Below are 27,173 nucleotides of genomic sequence, written 5' to 3'. Positions count from 1 at the left end.
TTGGTTTTCCTTCCCACTCCGGAAAGAAGCAAAATGGCAACCTATTCAGGACAACTAACCGTAATTTTCCACCCGCCTCATCAGTATTTTAAAGTCTAACGTAGCAGTTCTTTAAACGGTAACACGTGCCATTTGTAAAAACCTTCTAGCACCGAATATTACATGGATGAATACGAGGATCACACCAACTAATATAAATTCGGTGAATATGAGAATTTTCAGGCCAGAGTAAATCAATTTGCTTAAACGCTTTGAAGTTTTTTTGTTTTTTTAAACAACTGAAGTCCCTAGTTCTGGAACAGGATCAGGACAATAAATCCTGAATTAGGAGACCATAAACAATACATATATAACTTCATGACCATTTAGTACCAAGAAGTACTAAATGCTTTTCCATACAGAGATCCAGAAGAGTTCTCACTATATCAAGGATATCCTCCTCACATGCTATAATGGTAGCTGAAACTACGGTGATCGGGGGTAAGGAAATTCTTGCGCATAAAATAATAGCGCTTTTTTTTATCATTATTTCAAATTTTATTTATAGTTTAAACCCATTGTATCTATTTTCTTGGAAATTGCAACAGCATGCCAAGGTCTATGTGCAAAACTGCATATACAAGACTGACTGAAGAAGTTTCTCCTGAATTTCTCCTACTGGCAAGGTCAAACCCAATTTCTCCTGCTGGCAGGGTGAAGTTTGCTTTCGTAGTGAAGGAATGGGTTTCAGAGCTTCTAACTGCAGCATTCCTGACCCCATCACTTCTGCGTCTTGGCCAGAAAAGTCCTATTTTAGGATTCCCAGTGTTACCGCTCTCCTTGGCAGACCTCTGCTCAGTGGGATTCCCTGCTAGCCCTGCTGGAGCTCTTCCTTCACATTTGTTCCCTGGAACCCAGGACTTCCAGGCCTCCTCCCACCCTGCGTCTTTCCTATGATGTGTCTGTCTGTCTGTATCACGTACAGCAAGTTTCTGTCTCTGTCAGCCAGTCCTGCAGTTAAAATGGAAGTGCCCACAACAAAAGTATATCCTTCCTTTCTTCTCCTTTACTTGTGCTAATCTAAAATCGCCTTCCCAGTTTCTCACCTTTTAGTTTCGAAGAGCTATATGCCAGTACTTGGTTCCTCTTATTCTGCTTCTAGACATATTTCAAAGCTCAAGAGCAGAGATCTCTGCAAATTGTAGAAAATACGTTTTCCCTCAACTTCTGTTTCACTACCCCAAAGCATCTCCTACTGAATCGAGGGCATTCTGGTTAATGATTCTCCATGGACGTATTGCAAAGGAGACTGACCTCTCCCCTCCTTGTTCTAGGATGTGGAATGGGATACAAAGGGTTTATTGGGCCAGGGGTACGGAATCTTTATTTCAATAAATTTTCCTTCAGCTTATGAACCCACACTGTATAAACACGGTCCAGAATGAAAGTAAAAATGCTGACTGTGGGATACAAATGTGACCTGGAAGAGGAGAAATATACTTTATTTTGCTCCTTCTGAAAGCCCGGCTACGTAATTACGTTACATCTATCTGTTTAGATTTTGTACATCATCTGAAAAATAGAAATTAATTTCATAATGATGTATAGCATTCATTTTCAAACAATTATTTCATCAGGGTATTTGTAGTGAGGACAGAGTACTCAGATTTCATTATCCTTACAAATGTATACTGCATGATGTTTACTGCTATAGTATAAAGTTATAATGAGAAATTAACGCTAAACAAATAGAGTATATTTCATACTCCATTCTTTCTACTACATTCACTGATTTACTTGCTAATTTGCGAAAATGAGTAGTTCTCAATGATTCTTCAAGCTATTAATGCAAATTGGCAAGTCTATAGATGACTCAGAATTTGTATCATTAAATTTTGCCCAAGCCCTAATGAAGAATGCAGTTTGAATAAGCAGAGGGATTATTAGAGCATTTAGAAAAATCATACAAACAGTTATATAGCTTGGTTGAGCTGTTTTTTATGGCAGGCTTTCAAGGAACCATACTCTTTGCATGCAGTACCAGATGATCAGAAGCACGCATCTTCCAAACTCAGATTAGTAGCCAATGCATCTGAACGACCACCCTAGCCATGCCTGACCATGAAGACAGTATGTCTCCCCTCATATTGCCTCTTTCAAGATGACACATGAGAGTTAGCAACATATCCTGTGATTAAATAGCTAATGTAAGCCCAGATGAACACATCTATTTTATTTTAAAGGCCTCCAGGAACTGTTTAAGACAGTATTAGAAGATGACTGAGATTACCAGGGAAGACAACTGACATCTAATGCAATTGTTTACATACAGCAAATGCTCATTCCTACTTATTTTTCAAGATGTAATTACCAGTCAGAAGGTCAACACAATCAGCAGATTGCCCAACCCAGAGCAGTTGCCTCCTCTGCCGCTCCATCTTACCACCCTGGTTTTTGGTTTAGTGCTTTGGCAGCCTTCTCCCCCCTGTTTTGCTTCACATCAAGGAAATTAAAAAGTTCGTTTTTCAAGGTCACAAACGAGCACCAAATTAGTTAGTCTTTGTCTGCAACCTTCACTACAACTCTGCTCCTGCACTTCTCAAGCAACCTCCAGAGAAGATTCTGTGCACAAAACTGCCCACGTAAAAACCCAGTTTCCTTTGGGTCACTCTAGAGGTTCCTTCATAAGAGCCAGCACTTAATGTAGCCTAAGAGAAGCCCTTGTGAAATTGCTCTGCCTTCCTCTCTGTGCCTCCTTCTCTTTCTGCTCGTTAGAATTTAAGCCAGCCCCAAAACAGAACAGATATTGCCACAAAGGATGAGACAAGAATGAGACAAGGGTGAGACAAGCTTAGATTACTCATGAAACAGCTCACAGATTACAAAATCTTCTGATCTATTGTCACGTGTTAATGTATTGTTTTACACAGTACGATCATCAACATTTCTGAAGCCTTTAAGGTCAATAACTGTTTTAGGCTTTTTTCTACTCTTCTGAATATTGCTCAGCTTCAACAAGAATGGTAAGTTCCTGACTTAAATTTTTATTCAGTGACATACAACTGACCTCAGTTTTCCCCATTTTTCCACAGATATTAGCCTAAGCCAGTGACATCTACATCTCACCTTAGTAGTTAAAAGAAGGGATCTCTACCTTCACTCGCTGTTTCCCTTTATCCCAGTCTCCAGTAATCTCCACAGGAGAGGAAATAACCAGTCCAGCAAAGGCTATTCTCTCTCAAATGGGAGAACGTTGTGCAGGGAAGAAAAGGACCAGAGGGAACGGGCACAAACCAAAACACAGGAGGGTCCTGTGTTTTCCTGTGAGGGGGACCGAGCACTGGCAGATGTTGCCCAGGCAGATCGAGGAGTCTCCGTCCTCGGAGATGTTCAAAAGCCATGTCAACATGACCTTGGGCAGCCTGCTCAAGGTGGCCCTGCTTGAGAAGGGGTTTGGACCAAACGACCTCCAGAGGCACCTTCCAACCTCAGCTGTTCTGTGATTCTGCGAAAAATCCTCTAACAATCCAAGCGATTAAATAATTTTAATCTATGAAATATGAGAGCTACAAATAAACGCAATACTGCAAGCTAAATTAAGAACGCGCATCTTGACAGAATCAACAATGTCACAATTCTGGGAACTTTGTTGTGCATTCTGCTCAGAGCATTATTTTCAGCCTGTCTAAAAATAAACTCTTCATAAGAGGATTGTATCTTAGCAGGAGAGATTCTCTGCCTAAAAGGGTGAATTAAGGATAGATCAAGGTACCTACTTTAACTTTGAAAAGTCTCTTTTTTTTTGTTAGCTTACATCAAAATCTGAAAGTTTTATATAGCGGTAACTTTACCAATTATTCATACTCCTCTTTCTTTTACATTAAAATACATTTTCCATAAAACAAATATCTAATCCATATTCTTTTTCAAAAAAAAAAAAAATAACAACTCAGAAATATTTAGACCACTACATCTATATTTATGTTGAAGCAAATATGCAATTATCAAATTTGTGAATATATGCTAAAGGAAAATTCACAGCATTTAATTTTAAATTGCCAAATTTAAGGTGCCTAAGGAGTCTCATTGTGCCATACAGTCAAGGGAAAGTGGGTTACTCCAAAGAAAGACTGAGAATGTTCAAATCAAGAGCTCACCTTGCTCAACTGACAGCTTAAGCAGCATGAAATTGAGGATGCAAAGGTGAACAGAAGGAAACTACCTTTTATTACATCTATGACTAAGGAGGATTAGAAATAACATGTTTACTGGAACTGGAACTCAAAATTTTAACTGTATAACACGATATACATTAAAAAGACATTTTAGATTTTTTTTTCCTTTTTTAGTAAACAACTGTATTTAAACTGATGTATTTTTGCAGGCTTTCACAAGTTGAAACAACTAAAACTCCTGAAAAACTACTGCACTTTCTTCTCCAGTGAGCCTGTAGTGCCTGCCAAGCATTCAGAGCAATGCTGCTGAGGTGTGACACGTACCACCTGCACACTGCTTGATTTTATTTTTAAATCCTTTATCATAAGGAGATCTATTTGTGTAAAATGTATCACTGCAATACTCAGTAGACAGCTCGATATTCATCTACATGTTCTCCCTGGGACCCTAGCAGGGTGTTTGATTCTACTTCAACCATAATGAGAAGTGCTGAACCAAGACCAGTGCAAAAAAAAAAAAAAAAAAAAAATCCAAACAAACTACAGATTATGCCTTTGAGAAACATAATTCAATTCAAGATTCTTTCCTTCTTCTGAGAGAAGTGATTTGCTCCAGCTTCACATCTGGCTCAACCTTGAAAGACTGAGGAAGAAAGTGCATTCTGTTCCCCTCCTGTCCTCCTGCCCCTCTGACAGCACCTTCATGGAGGGAATTTTTGTTTTCTCCTATAGCCACATTATGAGAAAGAGAGCTTTGGTAAAAACATTCTTTGGATACATCAACAACCAGCCAAATTAAATACTGTGAATTTCTGCTATCAATGAAAGCACCGTATGTTTTCTGACCAGATTCTTTCCTCCATGTTTCGAAATAGGCAGCACATTAATATATACCGATTTTCCTGGGGTATCATTTCCTTTTATAACACAGCTGGAAAGTACTAGTAAAAAGGATGACACACAGATTGGATGTAAGCATCCGTGAGCACAGAATTATTCCATGTAAAGTAGCACTTGTGTAAGGGCACAGGATTACTACTGGATTCTGCCCTACTGTAAAATTCCCCAACAAGTGTTAGCTAACCATTTAGGTGACAATCCTTACATTCATTACGCACAGCAGATGCTGAGGCACACAGAGTCTTACAGACTGGAAAAATTAAAGCTGAGAAAAGCATTTTGGAAAAAGGCCAGAATTACTGGATTTGGGGAAGCTGGTGATTCTACTTCATTGGGCCAAACAATTAAAGAAACAAAACAATGAAAGAATATTTACTTGTTTGAGATGACAGACCATAAAACTAATTTGCAATATATAAATTTCAAAAATGTAGTGACACAGAAGCCTACACTGAAAATAGTACCACCCCTTCAGCTGTCTCACTAATTCCATTGTAATATAAATAGTGTTTTCCACTCTATACTTATACCACTGCAGTAATTACAAAGCCTATGGATAAATGATGTTGCCTAGGTTTGTGATGAACTTGGTAAGTTCATTGATGAGAGATCACACAGAACTCCAGCTGTAGCACTATGCATATGACTCCTGTTGCCTCACCGTTACAAGAACCCCTCTCCTGGGAAGTGTATTTTACTGTAAGTCACAGTAGCTCAGATGCCAAATTTAAAGAGCACAAATATTCTATTTCAGCAGCTTCAAATATCACGATTTTCTCTGCAAGAACAGCAAGGCAACAGCAGAACCCGAAACACAGCCAGGCAGAAATCAAGATGTTCTGTGCCTTGGAAATGTCATTTTTACAAAGAGGGAACCTGTAATAGAAACTGAGCTGATGGAGAATAATGGGAAGAGACCAGATTAGTCATGCACAAGAAAACATAACCTTGATACTGGGCATGGGTTAGGCCCCAAAAGTTTAGCCGGGGCAGAGTCTCACATTGGAATTCTGGGCAGTCGTCCAAAACAGCATTTTGGGTTTGCCTTCCAAACATGGTAAAGGAAAAGCAGTACTGAAAACAATTTATTTTATGTATATGGTTGGGGGATGGAAGGGAGACAATATTGGACTAAAATTATAAATAAAATGTTTGTATTTGTTTGGTTGTGACTCAGTTATATCTACACTCTCATAAATAGGCGCAGACCACATTTCCACTGCCTGGTTCTTACCATCACAGAATGCGTCATTACAGAAGGGGTGAAATGTGGCACGTTGGTCTGGTGAGCCCTCACCTTTCCAGGTGGCATGTTGGTCTACAGCAGGCTCCCAAAGTTTATGCATTTTAAGAATAAGTATTAGAGGCCATGTGTCACATTATTAGCTGAAAAAAAAAAAAACACTATTTGTTTAAATTAAAACCCTTCAGCTTGGACCATTTGTCCCTATATAGCACTTTAATAGAGACTAAGTTAACAAAATAGGCCAAGATGTGCGTTGTAAGTATGTCCAGTTTGTTCTCAGCCTTTTCAGGTTGAGATCCTGACACACACCGTTATTTTACAGCTGCAGCTGGGACCCCAGAGACAGACATCAACCTGGCTCGGTACCCTCCTTTGTTCTTTAAGAGCTCCTGATCCTCAGAGCAGTTTTTGAGAGAAAGCCAACCGGTCCCGTATCTCCTGATCGCCACGCTACTGCTTCTGCAGGGGACACCATAAACTGGGCATCCTCATAGAGGTTTTCTTTTTTTTCCTTTTAACTGTGTGAATTATTTGGGGAAATGTGAAAGTCCCACATGAATGTGCCAATATTAACAGTCATTTTCTTATGTTCACACTCTGCTATCCTGTAATTCTGTGTCAGTCGGTAAGCACCGCTTCGGTCTCGCGTGCACAGGCATCATGCTCAACTCTGCTTCCACAGTTGCCTGAGATCACGCTTCAAGATCAGGACTAGGGGTTGTTTATCATTAACTGATAATCACTGTAAGAGACAGGCAGCTGAAACTTGGTCTACTTTAAGACAGGATGAATAAATGTAGCTGTTCTTTCATTGTTCTTAATGTATAATTTTGTTTACATCTCTCAAAATCCATATAATCCTCCAGAAGGCATTTCTTTTTTTTTTTTTTTTTTCCCCTCCAGTGAAGAGATAATGGGCCTGATACTTTATTATATTAGCGATGATGAACTGCAGAGTCCTCTTGATATACAGCAGATAAAAATTTGGCTCTCTAAATACACCAATATTAAAGCAGAAAGCCCAGTTGGTGGAATTAAAACCTTTTGACATAATGGAGTAGCAAATACTCTGGAAAATATGCTCCATTCCAAAGGTAAGATTATCTTTACAAACCATGGGGAGAGCAATCTCTGGCAAAGCAAATCCTAGGGCGTCCTGAGAGAGACAAGCTGATCACTTCTCTGAGAATCATCTAAATCCTCCCGTTGCTTTTGTCGCAAATACTGAATATGGACATTCAACGAGATCTCTTACTGCTCCTTTTTGGAAAAGCATATTGAAACTGGAAAATTTGTGCTGCTCTAAGGATTGCTTCAATCTGATGAATGGTCCCAATAAGAATACTCTAGCAGTCACGATAGCATCTCCTATATGTTTAAATAGGAAGTGGTAACCATAACGGGGACAAATTTAAACAAAAATATTACTTGGCTAACGTGTTTGCAATGAGCTTAGAGCAGGATATCAAGGAAAGGAAACCATAGGGCTTTTAAATAACAAGATCAGCTTGGGGGAGGACTGATTTACCTAATCCGTGCTTTCTGTATCTGGGTCACTTTAAATAATCCGATGATTAAAAGGTAGCTCCTCCTTTTGTGAGGCCCCTAAATGAAGCTGTGGTCAAAGCACAACCTTAGCAGTTAATGGGATACACATTCTATTCTAAACTCAGTTGCAGAAATTTTAAAATTGAAGGGAATAATTTCTTAGGTGACTCTAGGATACAATGGTTCCCTTACAGTTACTGAACAGGACCGAATTGTAATTCCTCATTTTGTCTTTTGCTTTTCAGCTCTTTGTACTTCAATCACTTGACATTTGTCAAATCATCTCCATCCTAGGAGGTGCAACTCTTTGCATGAGGCTAATTCTTTTTGGCCTTGTTTGGAATGGAGGAAGGTCAGGATGGATCCATTCTGTAAGGTATGCAGAGTCAGAACAGCTCAGCATCATTTCCGCAGAGGACAGTCTACAGGTGGAGTCAGTTGTTATTATTAAGATTACTGCAGTCAAGGTAGCGTCACATTTGCCAGTTATCAGACATCTCTGATGCCTATACATGAGTCAGATGATACAATCTGACTTTAAGAGAAAGCAATAGAGACAAATGGTAATTTATCAAAGGGAAGGGTTGGACTGACTAAATCTGGTGATGTTTCTTCCACCTGGGAAAAAAAGATCAATAATTGGCATATGAATTCCTAATATGTCGCAAAAGTAGACGCCCACTGAGAGGACGGTTACAAAAAAGAATTACTGTTCGAATGCACAAGCAACAACTAAGCATAGGTTTGGGGTAAAGAAGCCATCAAGCTGTGAAAGGAGAATGCCACTGGGGCTCAATGAAAGCGTGGGGGGCGGGGGGGTGTGGGGTGAGTGAGAGTCGCAAGTGGCCAACGCCACTTCCATGGTTCTGAATAATGAAATACTTCAATCAAAGCTCAAAGGAATAGCCTGGACCAACCTCAGTAAATCTGTTACCCGCTTTACGTTAGAGTTTGTGCCACCGAGTCCCCAGAAAAGATTTTGTATTATCAGTGAGTGCAGCTCAGTCACATCTATGTGTAACCAAAAATCATGGTCAAATCAGGAAGAGAAATTGCAGAAATTGATTCTTTTACTTGATGGCGCATATCTAGATCTGCTCACTGAACTATGGGCAGTCAACCAAGCGAAGGTTTTATACATACTCTTCATATAAATATATTTTCTCCAGCAATACTTGTAGCAAAAGGTGTTTCTAACTGACCCAAACAATTGCACACTTGTCAAATTCTAGGTGGAGGTATGCCAAAAAAGGACCAGCAGCTTCTAGATATCCGGCCATTTCTGGGTGTGCCCTCATTTCTGCATTTGCCTGAAAGAGACTCAGGGAAGATGTCAGCTCTCAAATGATATGCAGGCAGGTGAAAGTGGAATCATTCAATTAGTAATCACTGTGCAATTAGGCTTTGTATCAAAATAGAAATTACTTCTCTAAAAATAGCAGTGATGACATACTAGCTCAAAAGGAACAGACTTTTTAAAAGAGGAAGAGGAACAAAATAACAGCTCTGAAGGCCAACAGAAACTGAAGGGCAAAGCAATCTAATAGAAAAACAAAATCCATAAAATCAAAGCCCTGAACGCTTAACAGTCTCAGATAGCACAGATGGCGTTTGTAATCTCAGTGGTTCCAATGTTTTTAATAGCATTTTCTGATAATTCTCTTATTTTGTTGTTGCAAAGAACTGGGAAATCAGTGTGGTGTTTCAGATGTCACTGGTGGCAAGTTTTGATAAAGACCAGTGGTTTTATGCAATCTAATGGCAAAAAGGAAAGGAAAAACAATAAATTTAACATGCTGGAGTTGAGAATACTCTTGTATCTATCAGTTTATCATCAGTGAAGAAATCTTGTCACTATGGCAAATTGTCATCACTGGAAATGAAAATGACCTTGACAGATACCAAGTTCTTTAAAGAGGAAGTTATGGAGCAACCCGAGTAACTCCACCGGCATTAAATCACTACCAGCAAATGGCATTTAGCAGGGGCCTAAAAAAAATAAAGTGTGAAATAACAGAAATACCTTGGAGAGGATGTAATATATTCTCAATACCAACAACGGTTTCTAAAAGATTTAAGTGATAATATAGCATCTATTTTTAAAAATTTGAGTTGAGAGAAAACTCAAGAGGAAGAACTGAGAATTTCAGTCATCGTTTCTCACTTTTCTTTTCAATTTTACCTTTAATTTGTATTGTTGCTCATTTCTGACCTTCTCAATTAAGCTCTTTCCTGATATGACTTTTTTTCTCTCCATCTTTTCATCAATGACATATTTCCTGACCAGAAAAAACTTACTATTTGAGTAGTCAAGCATGTTCTGTTGAGTCATTCTCCTTTCCTTCTTCTATGTAACTTCATATTTTTCTTTTTTGACCAGCTGTAGTTAGGTATGCTTGAATCTTTCTTGATCTTTTATCATAAATCACGTGTCTATTCTTTATTAATTTTGAAGGTTCTGGTTTTCTCCTCTTTTTTTGCTAACTTACTTATTTTCTATGATATACATGATTCTTGAGCATGCCAATGCTATCTTGAGTAGAAAAGCAGCATTCATTATCCTCATTCCATTCACAGGGTGTAACAAAACTACTTTTTTATTTAATCTTCCAAGGGAAGCCTCTGGCAAATCAGAATTAGAACCAAGTTCTTAGGAGCCTGCTCAGAGCCCTGACTAAGACAAAATACATCTTTCCACCCATGATACAGGCAATGTAGGTTCATTCATATTCAGATTACTAGCTACATGGGAACATGTGTGTGAACGCTCAACACACAAATACTATTCAAAGTGCTGAACACTATCGATAACCATAGCAACCACCCAAGCGCAATCACCATTTACCAAAAAGAAGACAGATCTAGGTGGTGCACCTCTCCACGTGCAGTTGGTTACTGTTGTGCTCAGGACAGTGCTTTGACCAGGAAACCATATGACAGAGCAGGCCCTGGGAAGGGACACCTTCCGTGGGAAATGCCCCCTCGGCAGCAAGAGCCTCTGAACACCTCCTCCTGCCTGAAGCAGCTATTATCCATCTCTTCTGGAAAGGCACAGCCGGCCAGAAGACACAACTGGATCACCCAGCATTAAGGATTCACCCTCCCGTGCAAGTCAACAGGGCCTGTTTAGTTAAGACAACGTGGCAAAATCCAAGACATAGATATCACAGCAGTTTGAATTCGTCCTCTCTGGAGGCAACCAGTGAGCAGTACTGGGGAAAACACGTCCTCCATCAGATTCATTCGGTTAATTCAAGTAGCAAACGCCTGTCAAATAGGTCTGTGTACATTACACAGAACGACCAGTGCTAACAATGAAATGCATTTAAAACTAGAATACAGTATAAAATAATACCTGTGAAAATAATTTCCAATTCTGGTAGCTTGCTGTTTATTTGCTTTTATTTCAGAAAGCTTTCTTTTTCCAGCATCAGGAAAAGCCTTTATGAAGACTTTTTGAGGAATAATGCTTCATGAAAGTATCATTTTTGCAATTATTTCTCTTACCATGCTGAAAATCCTAACATTAAAGGCATTACTTTATCTTCTTATACACATGAAAAGGCTGATAAATATATGAAGACATTATCCAGTTAAGGTCATTATGAAAGGAGTTTGCTAAATTTTTTAGCCATGTAATTACAACACTTCTTATCATTAATGGAAGTAGAGCCTGGGGAGTAATTGACCATCGGATGTCCTGAGAGAGCTCATCAGCAGTCACTTGGGGGAAAAAAGCATGATAAACCGTTTTAAAAAAAAACCTTGGAGTCAGGCAGCTTCAAGATCTTTTCAATTTCTCTCTCCTGTCTTAAAATGTAACGAAGGTACAGACAAACCTACTCATTTTATAAACCTATTCATTCATCTCCTGCTCTCTACTTCATTTACACAGTACATCATCAATTTGTAAGAAACAGCAAAAAAATCCTCGCAGGCCCAGTTCTGGGCAAACAATACATGGACCTAGCCAAACTTAGGATGGACTTTGACAAATCACAACTTTATTTTATAAACTTTGTGTTCCTAATGATCAAGGAATGTGCTACAGAAGAGGACTGAGAAAAGCATCTCACACAGGCCTGGCTGTGCTTCCTGAAATTCTCTGCAACCGAGGCCGTTCCCAGCTGCACTATTAAATCAGATCACTCTCTTCTTGTTCTGCTCACATATCCCAGCAAAATTAGGCTAAAGGCCATTATCTTGCCTATAGACAGTAAATGCTAGGAAAATTTAATTTGAAACTAATATACCTCTGAAGCGTAACTTGTTTTTCTCATCATCGTAGCTTACACCATTACTGCAGAAATGGTATTTGTGGTCACTGAATGACGCACTAGGGCTCAATTTGAACACTGTTACTTAGCTTGATGATTTAGTTTGAGAATGTCACAAGCTGACTAGATGCTGCAGAAACATGCAATTTCTTTATCATATATAGTCCTCATCTATACCATCTGTTCAGTTCTTCCTAGCTACAGACAGCTACCACAGTTAAGGTAGCATTTACAAACATTAATCGAATTAATTATTCAATAAATTCTTCCTAATCCTCAATAGAGGAAATAATAGGTATCTCAAATATTTATTAGGATAAGTCAGTCGATTAATCTATGGTGCTAACAGCGCATCTGCTGTTTGACAGGGCGGAGGAGACAGGGACAGCTTGAAAACAAGCCATCATCTAGTTAACTTGCAGTACGTTGGCCCCTGTGAATCCAGCCCGTGCTGCGGCAGCACTGCCATCGCAGCAGGCGGGCAGCTGCCACTGCGGTCCCACCCAAAGCAGGGAGGGAAGGAACGGCCTCCGCTCAGTCTCTGCAACACCACCACCCTTCTCTGGAACGTTTTGGAGGAGCAGAGAAGCTTCATGTCAGTGGCAATAGCAGGGCTGGTTTTGCACTTGCTTTGCCTGCCAGGACCAGGTGGATTTCCCCGATTCAAATGTACGTTTCAAACTTTTGATTTAAATTCTCTCTGAGCGTGTAAAGAATGAGTTCAAAAGCATGGAGTAAGTTATCTGCAAATTTTTAGCTAACAAGTAACCACAGAAAGCAACTGTATAAATCAAGTCTTGGAGAAATTATCTTCTTCATTATTACTGCTCACCAAATTCAACTCAAACATACGATATGATATTCCTACATTTTGAGAAATTTCTGAAACAATTTATTAAAGCACACTAAGAATTCCTAAAATATTTCAGTCAACAACAATGCGAGTTCCTGTAGCAACCATGAGTAAACAACGACTCCAATTTGTTATTTACTTTTATTCTACTTACCAGTGAATGCTGTGTAAGCCTCAATTTGATTCATTTGTCAGGGTTGGACGTTAGGAATGACTGCCTAACAGCTCAGATCTAACTTATAAAATCTCAGCAAATAACTTTCAGAAGAGAGAAGGGAAAAGATCATCATACCTGAGACTGTGCATTAATATTGGCTCCTTCCTTAACCAGAACTTTGACAACTTCAGTTTGTCCTGCTAAGGATGCAATGTGCAGGGCTGTATTCCCCTTCTGTTGTAGAGAGGGAAAAAAAAAAAAAAATGAAAGACATTACCATTCTTCATGAATAATTTCAATCAGCAGTCCTTTATAACATTCATTTTTTGGGTAGAATTTTACCTTACAAGTTCCATGATGTTCCATAAGCATCACAGGGGATAGAAGTGGTAGTTGTTGCAGCCTGAAGATTTCTTGAGTGGTTGTGTAACACTAACATCCTAACATAACTTTTGAGTGAAATTATGGGATGGGATTGGGGCATGGGACAAACTTTTCGGCAAGGATTAGTACAGAGTAACGGGATTTTTCATTCAGGTCCAGAGATCATGCCCTGTAGAAGGTTGCTGAAATCTAGAAGCCCTAAAATTCAAGCTGTGCATCCCATGTAAAATGAGATTTCCCAGTACAAGTCCCAAAAGAAAGATCTGACTGTTAAATAACCAAAAGCAGTCTTTTAAAAGCAGAAGATAAATCTTTTTTTTTCTCTTCTTTAATGGGCCTAAAATTAAAATGCATATTTTTGAAAGGCATTAACTTTAAGAGATACACTGCACAATAAAAATAATCTCTCAAAAACCAGCAGCACTGCAACAGAGCGCTGTTTTTGTAAGAGCCTTGTATTTTTTCCACACCAATCTCTCATCCTGGGAGCAATATTTAAATAGCTTTATTAAAGAGTTGAGGTTCATAAAATCAGAACAAAACCCCACAGTCCTATCTCAGACCTGGTGGTTCTAGCAACAGCTGCACTGAGAGGTGACTTAAAGATGTTTCTAAAGGAGGGAACTTCTGGTTTCCCATCAATGATGGAAATCACAAGTTCAGTAAGAAGCAATCTGAGCTGAGGACCGAGTGTTAACCTTGATGGAGATCCTGTGCACCAGAAATCATCAAAAAAAAAGGAGAGCTGCAGGAACACAGTGGTGGTAACTAAAAAAGGCTGAGCACAGCCAGCCAACCTAGACACTAGGGGTCAAACATTACATCGTTCAAGCCAACAAATCTGGCTCATCACAAGGAATTTACCACCCACAGACAAATAACGCACTGATTGAAAGGTTTGGACATATGCACGTGCCTGATCATGGAAATGCTGAAGGCAAAACAACTTATCACACGCGTCTTTTCCACTGCGCCCTTGAGTGAAAAGGCTCCAGATATGATACAGTCAATTACCATTTCCCCCAGATTTGAAAAAATTACTATTTTGAGCTATATTCACTATCTCTATAATGGGGACCTGTCATTGGAAATAATGAAAAATCTGGCAATTGTTAAAGCCTTTTAATGCCTCCCCTGTAAACAGATTGCACAAATAATAATCTTTCCTTCTTTATTTACTAGTGACAAGCTTCAGCGAAGAACACAGACTTGTAGGCCATTAACAGAAAGAACATTTTAAACATCAGGGAGGTATTAAAATTATTATCTTACTTTGTGCTTCAATCGTTTTTTTTTTCTCTAAATTTCCCACATGTATTTGAATTTTCCTTTTGTGAATAAACTTACAGACATGCACGCATTACCTTAGTGGCAGAATCCACAGCCGACCCTCTTTCCAATAATTCTTGTACCAGCCCCACATGGCCTTCTTTTGCCGCCAGGTGCAGGGCATTGAGTCCATTCTGTAAGCACAAGGACCGTATCAATTACAATATCAGTTCTGAAGACACACATTCCTACCTTAGCCTGGTATAAGAAGAAGATTAGTAGCTGGAATACTATTACATCTCTTAGCTGGCTGTCTACATAAGTCAGATATTTTGGACTTGGTCATTCAAGCCAAGGCACTGCCTGACAAACTTTTCCAATAACATTTTTCTCATAGCAACAAAGACATCAAAACAAACCATATTTTGCAAGTATCCATAAGAGATTCCTTCGTTTCTGAGAGCTTCACATTTCCCCAGACTATCCCGTTGGGAATCTCCATGTTTCAAAATTTGAGTGCATATCTGCCTTCCCTTTACTGTAACCTTATCTAGCCCCACTGAGGTATTATCAACACAGAGAAATCAAACGACTTAGTCAAATTTACACAGGATGTGTCGATTCAATCAGGATTATTCCATACTGATGTAGATGTCCTGAACCCTGGACTCTCCTCCTCTCTTCTGGGATAACTGGTATCAAACAGAAAACGAAAAGTACGAGTAAACCCAAGTGGCGGTCGATGACATGTGTCTTGCAAATTATATTGATCCTTGACTTAGTACCCCTGCTGGTTCCTGATGAGCAAGTCTTAACTAAACTGTGAGGTTTTGTAACCTCTTTCAAAAGGGAAAAGGAAATTAATGAAATAAGAGCTAGGAATTTTTAAAAAAGCAATCTCGAAAAAGTTAGTGTCCAAATTCTTTCCACATTAAATAGGAATAGAATATTTTATCTCTTGTAAATTCCAGCCATGGAAACTGCATCTTCTTCTTCCTAGTATCCTTATTCCACCCAAGGGAAAAATATAAAATGACACTCTATCATAACTGAATTGCCAACATATTTTTCACAGCCCTATGGTATTTTTCATGGTACGTCAGGCAGGTGACAGCAACAGATACTGCCATTGCCCTCGAGCGAATTCTCCTGTTCTCCATATTGCAAACATCACAAGCGAGACTCGGGTATTTGAGTACCTTGCAGCAAGGTTAGCACTGTGTCATTTTTATCACTTTACTTGTCTCCAAGCAGTTCGTGGTCACCTCAATTGTGAAATACACAAGCAGCTTTCTGGTCTTTTATTTGTCCATCCACACAGGCAGTTCAAACTTGTAATTCCCAGTAGGATTTTAAAGTACTTAGCACTTCATGGAAGGCATTTAATGGGAGTGGGTCCAATGGAGACACAGCAATCCAAATGCATTTCTGAAGTAACTCCATTTAGTTCTAGATTCATGTAAGCAGCACAGACAGATTTTGTGGTCAAATTCAAATGTGCAACTATGAGAAAAGTGAAGGAACTGAAGGAAAGCTACAGTCACGAGCTGCCAAAACAAGAAGAATACTCTTAACGCAGCCTGGTAGTTAGGAAATGTTAATGAGAATTGTGGTTTCAAATCCCATTATGTGGGTAAAGCAGCAGCAACCAGATCTTCCTTACTGCAGAGGAACACTCTTACTACTGAGTTGCAGAGCCCAGGGGTGGCAGCAGTGCCATGCCCTGGAGCAAGGATAAATTCTTAGTCAAAATTATGTGGTGAGGTTGACCATAATCATCAAGATGAGGAACACTGAACATGCCAGTGAATTTTTTGCAGGCTGAAAACATTTCAGAAAGCTCTAATTTTCCGTGGTTTTTAATCTCAGTTGAGTATTAAATAACCATAATTACTACCTGCAGTGGTTGAAAGCTTTGAAATAGTATTTTGTGGGGAAACACACCGTGTTTTTCTCACAGTTCGAGAACAAAGACCTGTTCTCATATCTAATCTCACAGATTCGGTCATCAACACTTTCTATGAGAGTATAAACAGTAAGTTTGACTCCTTACAGTTGTACATAGCGGATGTATTGCTATGACATGTTTTTAACCCTTTTCACTCTTTGCGAGCAAACAGCAGAGAAACTGCAATATTGCGTGGCCCACAGACATGCCTCTGAATGCAAAAAGTTGAGGGCAAGCTTCTTTTTTAGTTTACCACGTCCCAAAGATGAAGAAAGTAAGGCTTGTCCCAGTGCTTAATCAGTAGAAATCTCTTAAAATACCTGTATCTGTATATCTAAGACACATATCTAATGATACCACATTAAGAAGCTGAAAGCTAATATTGTTGCATAGTTTATATGAGTTTCTTTGCAACATATGACTTCTCTTTCTTCATTAAAACATAAGCAAAACGAATATATGAGGTCCAGTAAAAATGTTACAGAAAGCAATTGTAGCCTAAATACAGTTCCTACTGTCCACATTCAAATTCCGTAATTCCTTAAATAAAGTATGCCAGGGCAAGCAATAACAGAAGCAAGCACTGCACTTCAAATGTTGAGGGCTAGCATGATTGAAGCCTTAAAGCAAGCTTTGTTCCTCCATAATAATCAGAACCACTGCTGTAATTATTTCCCAACCCACATGGCTGATCCCTGCTACTTATGATGAGAGAAGCTCAGATTTCATCAATGCAACTCCTCCGTTCCTGTCAATTGGATTCTTGTATTTTAGAACAACAAAGGTTTCTGACACTTCCCTTTTGCTCTCCCATGACTACCAAAAAGTTGGGGGCAGGGGGAAGGTGAAATTATTTGTCTGGTAAGCAAAACTGTACAGCATAGGGACTGTTCCTCCCCACAAAGCATACATATACCATAACTACCTTTCTTTTAGAGGCTCATTTGCAATTCTAACTGCCAGAAAAGAACACAACACTAAGCCTTCCAAGCTCGATTCTTCAAGTGTTTCCCTGCAGAGCCAGACTCCCTCAGTTCTTTTTCTCCTCTACCACTGAGCTAGAGGTGTCAACGTTTTGTGCCCCGTAGAGTGCTACAAACACGCGCACACACCACTACTCCTCACAGCACATATTATAGTGTCACCCTACATATTTTCACCACATCAGAAAAGCCCACAGATTTCTGGTACATCATAGAAAGCACCAACCTTTTCTAAGCCAATCGAAAGTCAGTCATTTTTTTCCTGGTAAGACAGGCACTAAGTCTCACTCCTATTGTCTGAAAATCACCCAAGGAAGTCCACGCTACTTCTGCCTTTGTATTCAGTTGCATCACGGAGCGATCCTCATGCAACAGAAGTTCTTCAGCCGCTGCCTGGTTCAGCATCAATCCAGGTGTGCCATTCACTCCTTCTGGGACATCACCCAGACCGCTTTCACGGCCAACAGCAATTAATGCCTTACACTACTCCCGCCTAACCCTGGTATGTCAAAGCCAGCTGACCCTACAGAAAGGTAGCACAATCTGTAGTTCAAAGAATATTTTAAAATCAGCCAAGTCAGCACTGCTACCAGAAGTGCTTCTGCTTCTCCTGCCCTCTCCTCTGCTCTTTTCTATCCCCAGCCACCTTTCAGCAGACCAGGCCCCGCAGTCACCCAGTGTGAGGCTGCACACACCTTCTGCCAGAGCAGGAGAGAGCACGGCACGGAAGCACGAGCAAAGAGCCACGGCGAGGCCAGGATCGCTTCTTCTGTAGTGCTACTGACTTATTAAAAAGACAAAATACAGCCCCAGCAGTTGTCTAGCATTACTGCAGCTTCGCTGATAAACTGCACACCAAAGTTGCAGGATGGGCACGGTGGGAGCTTTTACACCCTCCTCCCTAAGCTCAGCTGTGACAGGTATAGAAAATAACCTGGTAGTCCTAGAAAGCTTTACCACCTTCTGCTAGTAAAACTTGGTGAGAAGCATAAGGAACATAAAAATGTATAGATGGGGGAAAGAAAGTGCTTGAACGAAGTGGGGAAAAATTCTTTATACAAGTGAACATTTGGTTGTGTTACTTCAGTACATAGTGGTCTCGGCACAAAAGAAAACAACCTTTGTTAAATATAATAATTCTTACTTTCCTGAAGTTTACTTCTGTTTGAAGGTATTCATTAGGTACTTACTATCTTTAAGAACATAAGGAAGCAAGAACATATATGAACAAAACTAACCTTCTCCTTTCCTTTAGGTTAAGAGTCTGACCCCCTACAACTCCCATCGACTGACAGAAAATGGGATGAAACACTTTCCAGGAAGATTTGCCAACATTTGAGTTTCTAGTTACTCTTGCCTTTGCCACACAAAGTTAGAATGGCATTCAAGCAACTTACAGAAGAAATATCATGAAAATCAACAAAAATAAAACAACACAAAAATCTATTTTTTTAATGGTTCAACATTCTCTTGAAGCATAAAATGCAATGCACTTCCACCGAGTTCAAAAATCTATATATACTAACAGGGCAATAGCAAAGCAGAAGATACAAACACAATGAAAATTTTAAAACTATTGTGAATAACTCTGCGTGATCATGCTAACTTCTTTACATGTTTTGCCAGAGTTAAAAAGGCATCTGCACTCACCAGTAGAAGCTGAGACTAGAAAGCAATATATAGTCTTTGTTAAAGTCAAACGCTTTTCTCTGTCTCATTAATAGATGTCGGTCTCAGGTTGCTGCAAATTCTCTCCTCTGAATAGATCTCTTGGGGAAGTAGAAAGTGCATGTGGTCAACCTCTTTCCAAGAAAGATTTGGGCACAGGCTGAAAATGGCCTTCTCAAGTCCAAAGGTTTGTTGAAGTTTTTCCCCAAAAATATCACAAAGAAATAAAGTGGATGGTTAAAAAAAGAAAAACCATTTCAGATTATGAAAACTCTCCCTTTATGTTGCTTTATAGCCTACGAATTCATGAAAATGAATTAACCTACTGAGTGACATCAACATGTGATACTGTCAACCTCATTATGACTACAGTGCCACTTCAGTCTATAGTTAGCACTACTGGGAGTGTTAGCCGCTTTCCATTTGGACTAAACGAGGGAGTAACTAATAGCTGGTGCCCTGTCTCACTGTAACTGAAGCAATAAAGACACCAATCAAATTATAAAGAAGCCAACAAAATGAGAACAAAAGCCAAACAGATCTAAGTTTTAAAGAGCCTCGGAGATGGAGGTCCCTCAAAACTACCTAATATTTGAATCCTGTTCTGTTCAAGGTACCAGACTTCACATAGATTCCTTGTGAATGCACAAGACTTCTTCAAATCAAATGCCAAATCCATGAAATTTTTCCTTCCAAAAATGTAACTTCAGCACCATGAGAACTGACAGGCCTCCAAAGACAAGATGGGGAAACACTACGATTTTCAGAATAGATGATTGTGCTTGAATTCAGATTAAAGCAAGCAATTCCATGATAATTTAACTTGATATGAAGGTAGCATTCAACAAAGCATAATTAATAACTAATTATAAACCATATCACTATATTAATAACTGTCACTAATTCCTATATCCAGAAACATTAAGTTTCATCAGATTTTGAAAGGCAAGTTAAACTGGGGAAATACTTGGATTATCTAGAAAGACAGATCTTTGAAAAATCTTTGGATCTGAGAAACAAATGCTAAAACCGCAGAAAGCATCTTTTTGTACTATCTGTGTCCAGGAAAGCTTACCCTTAACGTTATGTGCTGTTTTCTCTGATGGGATCTAGCCTAAAAATAGCATTTTACTGAGAAAAATAATCCTGCATATACAAGGCTTCCATTTTTAAAGAGCATTCAGATATGTCACTCTTAAAAATATATTTTGCACAGAGTGTGCTAGCTTTTCCTCTTAGACAGCTGGAACACAACCACGTAGACCCATTCAAACACCAGAAACGGAGTTTGCAAGAAGCTGAAGTATCTGTTCACACTCCACGGCTGGTAAGAAATCAGACTCACTAGTCCTGGCGATGGAGGGTGCCCGTCTGAGTTTGTTCTCTGTACTGGGGAACTCCCATAGAGAAATCAATGTCTTCAGGGAAACCGATTAGACAGTGCACAGAGAGAAGTTCTTCCTGGCTAACAGGGCTGAGACAATCCAAATTAGAGATTAATTTGACTCACAGATCTGAAGGACTTATTTTAGCATGTTTTGGTTTGTACTGCTTGTCAAGACCTCAAAACATTTCCATACAGTCTAGAAAATTCCTGAGTTAAGTCAACCCAGATGTCAGGTAAAATTACTTAATTAAATCATGTTAATATGGGATTTTTCTGGTTTGCACGCTAGTTAACCACTTTTTTTAGCTTAATAAGTGCAGTTATAAGTCTGGTGCCAACCCACAGATTCTGAAAGTTGGTGGTGTTGCCATCTATCATCCAGGAAAACATTATCTATTTCAAGCCACTAAGAAACTATGCAGCATCTCTTCTGACGTCTGCATTCATCTGGCTCTGATTTCATCTATACAGTGCAAGAGGAGCTTTGCCAGCCAGCTGCAGATGGGAAGCACTTTCCACAGAAGATAAATCTGCAGCAACCCTAGTCATATTCCTCCCATGGCAAGCAAGAGAATATGAACACTGGAAAAAAAACTCGTAATGTTTCCAAGTAATTATCATATTAACTGTGCTCTGTCCTGGGGTGATCCTTTTTGTTAGTATTGGTGCTTATAATCGAGACATTAAATTTGCTGAATCTATCTGAATATAAGAACTTGAGTCTAGATTTACTCTCTCCTAACTGGGGAACCTGAAGTTTGCCAGGTTGTGTCCCATATAACTCAGCATTTTTTCTTGACAGTAGGTCTTTTAATAGAAACTTTCTTCTAGACAGTAAGACAAGATTCTTTCTATATGTTTTCAATAAGCAGCACATGGAAAGTCCCAGTTTTTATCCTGCTCATCATTAAATTCCTTGGCACAGACAACAGAATTGCTCCCACTTTTGTGTCTTAACTTCCATTTGACACATGCCTACTTTAATCATCTGCAGCTTTTCTTCAGCAGGGAAGGTAATGTCTCAACATATTTTAGATTATTTCATTTTCTCTTTTCAAAAATAAATAGTGGCCATAATTGCGAGGTTTTAAAATCAGTTTTGACATTTTTCCACTCTGAATGTCAGCATATAAGTATCAGAAAAGGAGCAAGGAAATTTATGGAGCCTTTCTCAGGTGTATAGATAACATAACTTTTAAAATTCATAGCCATTGTCCAGTTAATGGTCATTTTATTTAAATCTGGCTAAGAGTTAGGGGAAAGTTGGATACCATACAGCCTGAGCTTTCAGGTCCCCCTTCAGAGAAGTGCCACTGAATTCACTAGAATGTCAAGAGATTTTTCAGGACCGATGCAGACACATACTTGCATATTTATTTTAAGTCACGGTTACAGTCCCATTAAATTTTATTATACTAGTCACTTAAATAAGCATTGCAAATGTAGGTCCCTAGGCTATGAAGCAAAAGTAATTGGATTTATATGACAGACTTACAAAAGAACCAAGCTAAAACATTCTATCACATTACAGTCACATCAATGGTGAAACTTAAACAGTGTAATTTTACAGCAGTAACAACTTTCCTGAAAGCGCAGGTAGTATGTTAAGCAAGAAATGTAAGTACCTTTTTATAACAATATGTAAAACAATTTATGTTATAGATAATATTGAACAGTGATAAAAACATATTTAAGTTTACAGTTTTCTGAAACAAGGTAAAAACCCACGGCTATTCTCTAACCATCTGAGGGCAATCAGAATTGCATTGCTAATGCAAGTGAGCTACATGATTTTATTCTGCTTGGACACAGGTTAGCTAGTCAGCTAAAAAAACCACCCACTGAATGTTTTCTTACCAGCTGAGATCTCACAAAAATAGCAAGGGAAACCTCAGACTTCCGCACCCCAGGTGACAGGGGATCAGGTGCTTTGTGTGGGCTGGCTAAGGAAAATCAATTGGCTGATCATACTGCATTCGGTGTGATCAAGCAGTACATAATATTTCTACAATGCCCAGACTGTCCAGTGGTCTTTCCGCTAGGCGAGTGCTCATTTTGAATTGGATTTGATCTTGCTCATGGTGAAACAATCACCTCTACATTTCCAGCAACTGTTCCTAAGGGAGGAGACGGGCGCTGCAGAGTGCTAAACCTCCACCTGCCTCCTTTGGAATTTTTAGAACACACTGAAAATAACTAACTACACAGTTGAGAAAAATTCCTTCTAGAATCTTATGAAGGCCAAGGTAGAATTTGGGCATTTGGGCAACCAACAGACCAATAAAGTCTTAATTAGAACTGAACCACTGAAGACAAAGATGCATGGGAAATGCAAAAGAGATTGGTTAAAACAATACAAAGCTCTTTCTTATAGTAATAGGTTTAGGGTACACCACAGGTAAGCCAAAGAAAGATGTATAAATACTACCTTTGAAAAATTCATTCCAACTCTTTCTGCCCCTTCAAAGTGATCCCTTCACACATTTCTGAAGCAATTTAGTGAGAATTTTCACGCAAGTGGATTCCAGATATCAAAAAAGAAAACAAAAGGTTCATTTCCTCACTGAGGGTTCAGAGATACAGTAATTGCAACCCGAATTCTGGGGTATTTGCCATCAGCACTGCTGGCAGGGTACTATTCTAGAGCATACTGTCCCCCATGACTTTGTTAAAATTCAGAAAAATGAAGACTTACAGTTTCACAGAGGATTACTGCTTTTGCCCCTAAAGAAAACCCATGCTTTCACAGCATCTCTTTGCTACCAAAGAAATCCACAACTTGTAAAGCCCACGTTCATATCAGAGCAGGAAACCACTCAAGCCTTCGGTCTGACTTGCAAAATGTGTACCTTTCACTTTAGTTGTTAAAAAAAAAATTAGAAATGCTTTTCCAACAGGGTTTTTCCTTCTAGCTGCCCTGAAGAGCAACTTATTAGCCATCACAGCTTAATGGAGCTATAACATAATTTCCTTACTAATTCCAAAGCTAAATACAGATTTCCTACATATTTTACTTATATATAATAGGTGTGTCCACAGCAACTAGCAGCTCAGCTCCTGGACACATTTTACATTAGGAGCCACAGGTCTGTCTCAGGATACAGTAAGGAAAATATTATTTCTGATCTTAATCTGAATAGTGATCAGAAGAGATAAGACAATATGGGTGTTTCCTCCCTACAAAACCTACAAGAGTCTTTTTTACTTCATTTTTTTCCACTATCCGATGCTAGTATATTCCATCCCTACACATTTCCCAAAGGATAGAGCAGCTCCAAACATCTTATACCTGAAATGTACTCTGCCAAAAAGGGAGTATTTTTCATGAAATCAAAATGTAAAAGTAATGTGAATGAAGCGGGATAGATAGAATTATCTTTCTTTTCTTCAGTAAAGCACATATTTTTCATCACCTTTCTTTCTTTAGTTTATTCAGTGATACTTAGATGGTAATTTTCACCACAAAACTAGAAAAAAAATTGAAAAAACTAATTCTAGAGTATTGTGTACAAGCAAATAATATTTCAGTTCTAAAATCTGTTTAGTAAAATATTAACTGAATGATATGAATAAAAAAGCATTAATCCACAGATAATGTGCAAGTTTACCTATTTATTTCATTAACATCTACTATCTTTGGTATGAATTATTCAATTGCTATCCCATTCGCCCATCATTCGTATTAATTTAATGAGCAAGCCAAACAATAACACGCCCTGAAAACTAACCATAAAACTGAAAACACAGGCTATATTTCTTTATTTTGGAGAAACATGTATCAGTCTATTGCAAACATGGCCAAAATAATTTCCTTGAGAACAGTAAAAAGTTTGTCACAAATTTAGACCTGTAATTTCTTTTTTAAAGTTACTGCTCTAACTATCATATGAATGAGTGTGTCCTGAAAGAGAACTCTTGCTCTAGGTATGATAGAAACCCCAGACTCTAAAAATGTCCCCATGGTACAGGACTTAAACATAACACACTGGGGGGGGGGGGGGGGGGGGGGGGAATGTTTACAAGAAACTTCTTTAGGTGACTGAAAAATGTTTTGCAATTTAATTTTGAAATCCCCTCAAATGCTACTGCATTCATCTTTGCAAACTGTTGCCTGAAAAATAGTCTCTATCAGCTTCACTTTTCTTATTCATTCAAGCACACCTCACTTTAAAACTTCCAAGCAATGTCTTCACATATAAGCTGAGGATACCATTTTTCATACATGGCTTTCAACTTCTCCCTGGCTCTGCGAAGGATGCCAGTGTACACTGCCCTTTAGACAAATGTTTGCAACAAGAATTTTGGAGCTTTCTTTTAAACTAACCCCTACAGCTATGAAGAAGCCAGAAAAGAGGTCTTCAAAATAGCTTCGGGGGGGGGGGGGGGGGGGAGGGTTGGAAGGGCCAGACAAAAAAAAAAAACCTCAACCAACCAACCAAACCCACACCACCCAACACCAAAATGTAGCAGCTGGTAATGCTGTGGAACTTATGAATCACAGTATTCTCACTGCCATCCCCTGTTCATAATACCTACTGCTCCCCAACCCCTGTCTGTAATGCCAGTTCTCTGGAGAAAGGCGTATCTTTCATTAAAATGAGCAACACCCATTACATGGCCATGCCTCGTTACAGTTAATAAATGGATACAATAAACAGCAATAACTGACAGAGAAAAAAATAGGAGCGCTGGCACTTCTCCAGACAAATAAAAGAATGAGACACTCTCGGTATAGGAAAGAAAACTGAGTAACGGGTGGGCCTGGGTTCAGTCTCCCTCTGTCACAGCACTACAAACCCAAGCAGAGGGGGAGCGGGGTGGGTTTTGCTGAACACAGATGCCTCAGGACATCTAAACCACAGCTTTCTACAAACAAACCCACCAGAATGACTGAGAACCTTCAACTTGATATCCAGGCATATTTTCTCACTGTACTCATAATATTTACTTGTATCCAAAGAATCCTACATAATAACTTCCTCAACTTTTTTTTGCATAATTTGAGTATTTTGAAGAATACAACTCTAGTACTCACTGTTTCCATTAGAACTGGAACTTCACAATAGCAGATCCATTAGACTACCAAAGTGTACCTTAAGTTTTGATTATAGGTACTTCACTAACATATATCTATACCTGCGGGACACTAGCAATAAAGAGCAGCCCCAAAAGGCTTAAACAAAACTGTACTGAAAGCACCACAGTTTTATAGACATTATCAGCTTCCTGTTGAAAGATACTACTGAAGAACAAGACTAAACACAGCTTGAGGTCAATCAAAACATCTGCATGAGGTAATCTAGCCTGAAAAAACGAGGTTTTTAGTAGGGTTTCTTGCAACTCCTCTTGAAAAATTCTGTCCTTCAAATATCTTACCTGATTACATGTGTTAATGTCTATTCCACTTTTCAGGTATTCCACTACTTTGTCCAGATTGCCAGCTCTGGCAGCTCGTAGAAAGCTTGCATTGCTGTCAGACTGTAAAAGGATAAGAAGAAAAAAAATCTCTAGTTAGCTCCTGCTTAAGAGAACAAAGCTTCATCACCAGTGAAAGGATTTTTGCTGCAGGAGAATAAAATTGTGAAGAAAACTGACTTTGCATTATATCTGCATTGATTAGCATACACATGCTTAAGCCAGGCAATATTGGCACAAAAGAACTGCAGGCCTGTCAGAGTGAGCAAAAGAGTGCAATAACTGCTGAAGTTCAAAATTTAGCAAGAAACAAACTGGAAAAAAACCCAAAACAGGAAGAAAAAAAAAAAAAAAAACAAAAAAACAAACAAACAAACAAACAACCACAACCCCCAAAAAAACCCACGAGCAGAATTCGTAGTAACTGATATTAGCAACAAGAAAAAAATTAATGCATCAACTCTCTAGATACAGTTTTCTGGGGTTTTATATACATATGCTCAAACCTTTGGAAAATAATTGACCAATCCTATTACTGGCTATGCTACTTAAGAAAACATACATTGGCTTTGGATTTGTACTTGGCATAAAAAGTTATGTGACTACAGTGCATATTCGTGCACATACACTGAAAACACAGAGGTACACGCTGGAGAAAAAAGAATATCCAAGAGCAAAAAGGTCCTGTGGATATATTTTATTGCTTGTGACACAGAAGTGGGGCATGCTACAGAAAAAAAAAAAATAGTCCCATAAAACCAGGTAGCACCGCAAGCGTAGCTAACCATAGAACAAAGCGGATAAAGTACTCAAGCCTGAGTATCTAAATCCAGGATAATGTTGTAAACACGCTCACTCCTAAACTGCCTGCATTCACAGGTTTACATTTAAAGCCCCATTAGCATTTATAGGTTAAAAAAAAAAAAAAAAAAAAATCGTGTTTTCATTTTTCAGCCAGGTTGTGGGATGTACTGTTCTGCAAGC

At 39.0% G+C, this 27,173-nt stretch overlaps 1 protein-coding gene across 50 annotated transcripts in view; it reads right to left on the bottom strand.

Moving 5' to 3' along the window:
• ANK2 (ankyrin 2) overlaps positions 1–27,173 on the bottom strand; it is a 372,599-nt gene that overhangs the window by 128,505 nt on the left and 216,921 nt on the right. For 49 of the 50 annotated variants that reach the window (XM_042796632.1, XM_042796635.1, XM_042796631.1 and 46 more), the window contains 3 exons: positions 26,151–26,252; positions 14,884–14,982; positions 13,271–13,369 (listed from right to left, as the gene is read on the bottom strand). In XM_042796632.1, the coding sequence (XP_042652566.1) occupies positions 13,271–13,369; positions 14,884–14,982; positions 26,151–26,252 (300 nt within the window). Of the gene's footprint in view, positions 1–13,270; positions 13,370–14,883; positions 14,983–26,150; positions 26,253–26,751; positions 26,823–27,173 lie in introns of those variants that run through there. The other variant, XM_042796634.1, reaches the window with a different exon arrangement.

Source organism: Tyto alba, unplaced genomic scaffold (genome assembly GCF_018691265.1).
Source record: "Tyto alba isolate M040663 unplaced genomic scaffold, T.alba_DEE_v4.0 Super-Scaffold_23, whole genome shotgun sequence".
Taxonomy (NCBI): Eukaryota; Metazoa; Chordata; class Aves; order Strigiformes; family Tytonidae; genus Tyto; species Tyto alba.
Note: the sequence above shows the minus strand (reverse complement) of the source record. Positions and strands in the feature narration are given on the sequence as shown.